Raw genomic sequence first — 9156 nt, 5'->3', positions numbered from 1 at the left:
CGGGATGAAATGGGACCAGAAATGACCATGATTAGAGAATGTATGCGAGCTAAACAAATCCTTGAAAAAGTTTAGAAACCCAATCCAACCTGGACAAAGCTGAACTGGAGTCTAAATTACAGCCGGTAATATGGGAGATGGAAGGCAGAAAAGCCAAAATGGATTTAAGTGCAGATAGCTAAAAGATATAAATAGAACATGAGGTTCTTTAACAGCATCAGCAGTATGAAGCTGATAGGGTTGGTGTTACACAAAGGGGGGTGGGGAAGGAAGCAATTAAGGGACACAAGGACATTACTGTGAAGTTATGCTAATAATTTCTTCACCACCAAGGATACCAGGAGACACTTACCCAGAACAGCCTAATGACTAATAAAGACAAAGTGCTGTTCATCATTGATGTGTCAGAAGAAGAGGTGCTAGAGCAAATCAATGATTTAAGAAGCAGTAAGTCTCCAGACCAGAATGGCATGCACCCAAGCACTGGGAAGAAGCTCATGTAGGTTGCGCTTAGCCAATTATGTATTTTCATTATCTCATTAAATCAACCACTGTTCAAGAGGACTGGAGGATAGCAATTGTTTATCTATAGTGTAAGAGGCTCTGGAGTGATTCAGGCAATTACAAGCCAGTAAGCTTTCCATCCGTAGCTGGTTAAGTTGGATAAAAGATAATAGAATAAAATATCTAGAAGATAATAAAATGGGGGTGTGGAGAAATCGCACACTTCTCTACGATTAGCAAGGCACGTCAGTAATACAGCAGATAGAGAGCTCACCAATGACATTTATTCAGATTTGCAAAAGACCTCTTGCAAGAGGCTGTTCAGCAGGACACGTAGCCAGCATGGGAAACAAACCATCTACTGCCTCAAATAAAGAACCGGCTAAGAAACCAAAAAACAGACAGTTTAACTCATTGTGTTAAAAGCTTAGCAGCAGGTTGGAAAGTTCAGGCTCCATAGCTCACCCACAATTTAATATATATATATGGTACACACATATATATATGAACCTGGAAGAGCAGGTGAGTAGAGATGGAACAAAAAAAATCACCAGACCACAACGTTAGTTATTAAGGTTATCCAAGTCCAGCCAGGACTAGGAGGAGCACCTCAGATTGTTTATTTAGCAGAGACACACTAATAAGAAAGGACATGGAAATCTAAGTGATAGTGAGCCATCTAGAGACGGTCTTCTGGAGGCTTCTGTTCAGCTACCTTGTAATTAAGAACTGGCTATTTCCAAACCAATAAGGAAATCTTTACATACTTTGTAGTCAAGAACTCAACAAGATGCAATACCCCAACACCTGATAGCTGGAGCTATCAGACCTGAATGCTAATGTTAGAAAAGTTATTAGATAAACCTTTTTCTTGAGGGCTTCAGCCAGTCTTGTAACTGCCAGGAGTCAGGTAGTTCCTTATACCTTTTCTGAAGCACATGGTACTAGAAAAGGTCAGAGACAGGATATTGGACTATAAGGACTGTGTGAGATGTAGTAAAAGAGTTTCTGTGTAATAGGAGCAGAAGCAACTCTGCAGCATGAGAAGAATTTATCTAACAGAACTGCCTCACTGCACAGCCACACGTTCAGATGTTAACAGGATGCGTTGTTTGTGTTCCATATGCTAAGGTCCCACGCAGACAGTTTTAAGAAAGAATGAGGTAAGTTTGGTAGCACATACAAGTGGAAAATGAAGACTGCAGTCCCTACAGAACAGCACCTGATTAAAAAAAACCCATATAAATATAGAAGAGTGGATGAACATGGACATGAGAATAAGCTCAAAGACATCTAGAGGCAACACCTGGAACTGCCAATGACAGCAGTAAGGAGACATCACAAGCCAAAACAGCAGCCTGTTGTTGGACAGGGAGCTACATATAAGCTATCATGATTTTGAATACTCACCTTACTGCCCGGTGACAGGCTGTTACTATACACTACCACCTGCCACTGATAACTGCATCAAATGATGTAAAATGAAAAGCTGTAAAAGTCTGAACCTTCAACTTGTGGTGGACCTTGGTTTGGAAGTTTTAATTCAGCTGGCTCCTAATTAAGCTTCTTGTATATCACACTACATGGCTCCACCCCCTTGTTGGCATTTATACCCTTCAAATATCTGTTGACTTACTGTATCCCCTTAGTCAACCTTTGGCTTAAATTACACATAGATTCACAGATTGTAAGGGCTGGAAGGGACCTCAGAAGATCGAGTCCAGCTGCCTGCACCAAGCAGGAAAGACAACTGGGGTCAGGGACCCCAGCGAGGTGCCCATCCAGTCTCCTCTTAAAGATTTCCAGGGTAGGTGATTGCACCACCTCTGGAGGAAGCTTATTCCAGTCTGGACACCCTAACCATGAAGTAGTTTTTCCTGATGTTGAGCCTGAAACAGTCTTCCAGGAATCTGTGACCATTATTCCTGGTTTTCCCCAAGGGTGCCCTGGTGAACAGTTGCTCACCAAGCCCTTGATATACATGCCACTGTAGCAGTAAGCTGCTACCAAGTCCCCTCTCAGCCTTCTCTTTTTCAGACTGAAGAGTCCCAGGTTCCTCAGCCTTTCCTCATATGGCTTGCCATGCAAGTCTCTGAACATATGGGTGGCTCTTCTCTGGACTCCCTCAAGCTTTACCACATCCTTGTTGAAAAGTGAAGCCCAGAACTGGACACAGTACTCCAGCTGCGGTCTCACCAACACTGAGTAGAGTGGGAGAATCACTTCTTTGGGTTTGCCGGAGATGCATCGATTGATGAACACCAAGGTATTGTTAGCCCTGCTGGCTGCATCATTGCACTGCTGGCTCATGTTCATACTGTGGTCTAGTATTACCCCAGGTCCCTTTCATTCGTAGTGCTGGTCAGGTTCACGTTGCCAAGCCTGTAGGGGTGCAGGGGATTGTTCATCCCCAGGTGGAGCACTTTACATTTCTCGATGTTGAACTTCATCTGGTTCCAGTCTGCCCAACTTGCCAGACTCTCTAGGTCTGCCTGTATCCACAGCCTATCTTCAAGCATTACCACACTTCCCCATAACTTGGTGTAGTCTGTGAACTTGGCCAGTACACATATTTAATTCCTTTAATCTCTCCTTTTAAGTCAATGTTTCCAGCCTGCCCAAGGACATTTAGTCACTGCTTTAGAGAAGTTGAGCTTTCAACTTGGGTTCAGTAAGACAAAGTTCCTTAATTTCAAAGGGATCAAGGCTAGACTACTCATGCTAACTTACCTGTAGGGCAGAACAGGAATGTGTCTGGTTCTCCTAGATACTGATAGATTTCATTCGTGATGGAGACCTGGGCATGAGCAAAGGAGCTGAAGACTTCCTTATCTGCTGCACACATATTGTGATCAATATCATCAAACAACAGCGCAAAGGATCTGCAGCCAAACTGGGAAACCTAGTGCAGGAAGGACAAGAGGAGAAAAGAACAGTTCAGAAACTTGAAACAGCAGGAGACAACTCTCAAGCTAGCTTTCCTTTAAAAAGGACTGGCCAGTATCTTATACCACAAAAAAACCCAGTTCAAGAAATAAGCGAGTCAATTCCTATTTGACAAGCCATTGTTCTTCTTTTAAATCTAAAAATTCATTTCAGATTCCTTCATGTAGGATAAAAGCCTGAATCAAATCCATAATATCCTGCAAAAATTACTGTGTCAGAAGAGGGCTGAATGCTGGAATCCTTCCATTTCCACAACATAATTTCAAAATCCTAAACTCTTTCCAATAAAGGAAAGGTCAGGGAAATGGGGAGGGGAGAAAGGCATGTCTTGGAAACTATTCCCAACAAAAGCAGCCACGACCCAACACTTCACTTTACATGAGGCCATGGAGACTGCCAATCTGTTTCAATTTCCCAGTTTAAGGCTACAGCTGATTTCACAGAAGGAACATCCCGTGGGAAAACAAGGAATGCAACCACAGCCTCTGGGTGAAGGGGAGAGGACATCATAGGAACTTTGAGAATGAGTGACTATGCTAGGTCTGCCCCACTGAAATGAGGCTTAAAAGAGCCTTGTCACTTGGGATATGCACCAGTTTCAGGGTCCAATTATAATTTTAAGAATGAAACTCATACGCAAAGTTAGTAAGAACTGTTATTCCAGGTCAGAAGCCTAATCTGTCTAGATGAGCATTCAGTCTGAGGAAGCCCTCGCAATGCCTGCCAACTGTGCCAAGCTGTGGCTGACTGCTGCTCTTGGGAGAAAGCACAAATATCTTTGCCACAGCACTTTGCAGACTAACACTGACATTCACATCTCAAATGCAGCATGTAAAATTTGTCAGGAAAAAACGATCAAGTGTACAAAGCACAGAGAAAGGAATCAACTGTGGATGTTTCAGCATTTCAGTAATGCTCACCTGGTCCAGCTTGCGTTTCAACGTGGACACTTCTTTTGGATTCGAGAAGGTGATATCTAGTCCAGGTGAGATTGCATAGATGAATTCTATTTCGTGCTCTCGTGAAGCTGAGATGAGAGTCATAAGTTGCTCTAAAATTTCAATACAAATATTTTAGAAAATATTAACAATAAGGTAGTTGAGACACCTCATTATAAATGATAAAAAGCAAGTTACTTGTTACCAAGAGCAGTATCTTCAGAAGTTTCAGTTAAGTGTTTAAAATATACTAACATTTCCTAATGTGACAGCAGACACAGAGCTATACTGCAGAGATGCACAGAGAAGTTGTTAAGGGACGTGATAAATAGTTGCTCTGGCATCATTTTTATTTCCCATTTCTCACTGTTTTTTCAAAACTGCTTAGGAGAATGAGAGAACGTTCCTTTGTGGCAAACAGTTGTTTTTACACCATATTGGCTCTTAGCACTGAAACTGCGTCTCATTACTTCTATATTTGTCAAACACATCATTAAAGAAATGTTCCAATGTAGCCAGCACCATTTTGCAACTACGATTTGTTTGTTTTAACTCCTTGTTAGCTAGGCACAGGAAGCTTCAACAAAGGCTTTGTAAAACTAGGGGGGTAGAGACTACAGAAAAATGGTAAGCTGATCAATTCCAATCTGAAGGAAACGTGAAAACAGTTTAAGTGACATTTTCAGAAACTCATCTAAGTTTTCTTTTCAGTGGGGTGACCATCTTATTTTAAAAAAAATCCAGGATACTAACCCCCATCCCTGGCAGGAGGAGTGGTGCCCAGTGCAGCCTGCCCTCCCGCTTCCAGTTGCTGCCCAGGAGGATGCTAAAATAGAAGTTTGCCCAGAGCACCACACACGCAGGAGCCGCCTGTGCACACAGCAGAGCTCTCCCCCTGCTCTGCTCCGGCTGTTCCCCGCTCTAGACAGGAGGAGCTGAGCTGGGCAGTGCAGTGCCAATCCTCGACTTTTGTTCCCATTTTCCCCAAGCAGACAAGACAGCCTATGAAACCCAAAACTGTCCGGGCCAAACTAGGACATATGGTCACAGTTTTTTTAGTGATGCTGGTAAGAAAGCTTAATATGATTTAAATTTCACGGTATCTTATTTATTTTAATCCCAGGGTGACTCAAAGCAGCCCAAAAAATTAGGATGCATGCCTCCCCTTCACCCAAGGAAAAGAATCCCAAGAGACACTAGGGCAAGCTAGCAACTCTGATGCAGCCCTTGACAAGAACACAGCACTGTTCTACTGTTGGGAAACACACATATGCAGAGCTGCTGCTTCTTGTGAAAACTAGCCATTAGTGAGGGGAGTGACAACTGGATGAGATGCAAGGAGAAGCTGCTTCTCCTGCCATTCTTCTTTGCTTTGCACTTCCCCTTTAGACGGTGATAGGATGATTAAACATACAAGCATGTTTATCAATGACTGATTCATTTAGCAACTACTTAAAGAAAAATGCAGGGGGGAATAAAAACAATTACCAGCTTCCTCCACAGAGTACATTTCTCGCCAGAACATCCTGTGCTTGTAGTCATCTTTTGGAGCATACAGGTATGTATTTAGTCCCCATTTCTGAAGTCTATAGTTGGGGGGAAAAAAAGTCTCCATTAGGCAAACATTCTATAAATACAAACAGCCTGCATTTTATTAGAGGATCGAATGCTTAAGTTCATCTGCCTGTCTGTGAGAACACTCACAGCTATAACAGATGGTATTAACTCACTACAGTACTGAGTGAGTCTGAGTGACTTGACAAACCCAGAAGAGCCAGAGCAAAATGAAGAGGAAAATGTAAACAACTTGAATAGCTTTACATGAAATACTGCCCCAGATCAGGCGCAAATAGGCTTACAAAGTGAAAAATAATAGTTTTACTATGTTGGAATGTTGCACACCAAGGGGAAGTATGACTTGCCTTCTAAAAAGTTCCTTCCTCTGCTCCATAATCCAGGGTCTTCCATAAAATCCTGTGGGAAATTAAATTAAAAAATAAACAAACACCCGACTGGCCATTTCACAGAACAGAGATTATAGCATAACCTACCTCTTTCTTTTTCTCCTCTCTCAAAAAGATGTTTTTACTATATTCATCATAAAATGCTGGCAGTCAGAAATAAACCCTGCCTTAACAGTGTAAATATAATATGCTAAAATTATCTTAATTTTCAACTGAATTATACCCCAATTAATTTGTTATCCAGACTAACGATTCTGGCTAGTGAAGCAATCGATTTTAAGAACAAAATCTGAATTTCTGTGAAGGACATCTGCTCAAGTCAAATCAGCATTACTAGAAAAATCAGCCTGAACAGTAATAATGACCCAATTAAGGCAGCACTCAAAATACATTAAATAGTATTAACTGTAACCACACAAATAATACGAAGTTCTGAAAATACTTACCAGTACGAGAATACCTTTTAAAACAGACAGTATGGGAAACTGGGCATGTGGTGCTCAAACAGTTATACAGTGGGGTTTATGAAACAGAAGACAGCTTGGCTGGTCTGTCAAGATTTGTTCTCTTTTTTCATTTGACGAAATTCCTGAAATTGCCAGCATCAGCTAAAAAACACTACGCTAGGCCATCCTGCACTCTGTGCACAGACTTGGGCTTTAAAGATGCAATCTCAACTTGTAAGAAACAGTGCAAGGGGGCACAAAAAGGAAGCTTTTGCATAGCCCATATTCCATGCCAGAAAACTCCAGGAGGAATGCCAAACCTAAGTGTTTCCATCCAGCCCACTCTATACAAAAAATACTTGGAAGAGCAAAGTGCTCCTCACTTGCCCACCATCCTTCGATTAATTTAATTTGGACCATGAGCCAACTCTAGTGACAAGTGCGCAGTTCACATTAGAAAGCCTCAGGATGGCAGTCTGTGCAACGGATCCAAGACTAAAATAACACTGAAATTTAATAAGCTCTCATTTTCAGACACCATGGCCACTCCGGATGTGGAATGATGCCATTAATATAGTTAAGTCTAGAGGCCCCTGCAAACAAATCTGAAGGTGAAAAGCCCTTCTACTTCCACAGCTATCGACCTACTGTCAATACTGTAAAACATCAGGCTATTGATCAAAGCCCGTCTGTGCTCTCTATCTATTTAGAACAGATCATTTGAGAGTTGCCTATGTGGTAAAAATAATTCCAATTATCAATTAAAAGTCACCCCTGTGATGTTAGCTTTGAGGACCTCAAAGTAGGCTCAGCTCTTAAGGGCTTACACTTCCTGAAAAGAGCAATTTTCAGCTGATTGATGCCACAAAGCGGCAAAGCTGGGTACTACTGCTTCCATCTGGCTGAAACTGGAACCTGACAAATGGCGGATAGGTGCACAGCAGTGTGACAGAAGGAAGCAGTTGTGGCACGTAAAAAGCAAACAAGGTAAGGGGACAAATCCTCTTGATTTTCAGAGGCAACAGAGCTGCAGTTTCCTCTTAAATTAGGAAAGCCAGCCTACCTAATCACAGAGGGACCTAATTAAAGTGGCATTTAGTCAATGCTTTCTATTTCTGTAACATGTTCAGAGAGACATCAGACCACCTGAAAACTAAGCATGTAGCAATCTGGAGCAAAATCAAGAGAACAAAGGAAGTGAATAATGAAGGACAGGGTTGAGGCAGGAATGCTGAAAAGAAAATGTAGATAAGTGACTGGGCTGCTCCATTTCACCTCTGCCCCACCCTCAGTCCCCCTCCCACTCCCCACCTTTCCTATTCAAAGCACCCTCCACTTCACACCCTGCTGCTCTGTGCTGTCCTTTCACAGCATCTGAAGCCTGCAAAAGCTTGTGCTTGCATGCATCTGATTTAGTTACACTGTAGAGAAGGAGTGCATCTACCCTGCCTCGGAGCTATTTCACCTGGCAGCACTCCTTTGAATGAGAAGGCCCAGACACGTCAGCTAACGACAACAGTAAGGTATTTCTGAGCAAACTCAACCGTCAGCCTGTTACCTGCATGCGGACTCGCCAGAGCCTCATCCCCAACCCACTGCTTGTGTCCCAACAAGCTCTAGAAGCCACTCACGATCTGCCCTATTACTCTTACACCCACCTGCAGCCCTTCCCCCCTCATTGCATTTCACACCCTACACAAATCCCCTCGCTGTTGCTTTGTGCATCCGAGTCTACATTTCATCTCCACCTCTTGTGTGCAGCCACACGAACAGCTGTTGGGAGCTAGGCCAGAAGACTCGAGCCTCGCTTAGCCCAATATAGCTGGGACCTCTGGAAACAATCAAGTAACCTCGCAAGAGGAGGGGGAGAGGGGGCTAGAAGGCAGGAAACGCTCGATATTTAAGCTGAACAGGACTCAGCAAGCAGAAAGGTACGGCCATCTGCCTGCCCCCCATGAGAAACGTCCCGGTTTCACACGGCTCTGGCCGCAAAGCGAAGGTGTGCTGATGGGAAGTAACACAAGTGTGTGCCACTCTCTAGCTTCACCTTCCACCCCTTTCAGTACAAAAGAACCCCCCACACACACTTTAACAATGAAGACGGGAGTAGACGAGCATTTGAGAGGCGGGGGTGGGGGATAAACCCCCCGCCTTTCCAAACAACACCTTTACCCGGCCGCCAACAAAGGGTTAAAGGGGGGGCTCCCAGCACGGGACACGCGTCGAGGCCTCCCCCCTCACCTTCCACGACGCCGCAGAGGAAGCGCCGCGCGCCACCCGCCGCCTCGGCCTCAGTGTCGGTATCGTCGCCGCCCGGCCCCACGGCGGCCGCGGCGGCCCCCGCCGACTCCAGCGGCG

At 43.8% G+C, this 9156-nt stretch overlaps 1 protein-coding gene across 1 annotated transcript in view; it reads right to left on the bottom strand.

The window, feature by feature from the left end:
- The window catches only part of MGEA5 (meningioma expressed antigen 5 (hyaluronidase)), a 35775-nt gene extending 26649 nt beyond the window's left edge, over nucleotides 1–9126 (bottom strand). Inside the window, exons 1-5 of the mRNA XM_019502707.1 lie at nucleotides 9040–9126; nucleotides 6311–6362; nucleotides 5877–5974; nucleotides 4371–4501; nucleotides 3235–3406 (exon numbers count right to left, since the gene is read on the bottom strand). Of these exons, the coding sequence (XP_019358252.1) occupies nucleotides 3235–3406; nucleotides 4371–4501; nucleotides 5877–5974; nucleotides 6311–6339 (430 nt within the window). The 5' untranslated portion in view covers nucleotides 6340–6362; nucleotides 9040–9126. The remainder of the gene's footprint in view (nucleotides 1–3234; nucleotides 3407–4370; nucleotides 4502–5876; nucleotides 5975–6310; nucleotides 6363–9039) is intronic.
- Nucleotides 9127–9156: the final 30 nt, after the last annotated feature.

Source organism: Gavialis gangeticus, unplaced genomic scaffold, assembly GCF_001723915.1.
Source record: "Gavialis gangeticus isolate Ggan-Ray unplaced genomic scaffold, GavGan_comp1, whole genome shotgun sequence".
In the NCBI taxonomy this organism is placed as follows: domain Eukaryota; kingdom Metazoa; phylum Chordata; order Crocodylia; family Gavialidae; genus Gavialis; species Gavialis gangeticus.
Note: the sequence above shows the minus strand (reverse complement) of the source record. Positions and strands in the feature narration are given on the sequence as shown.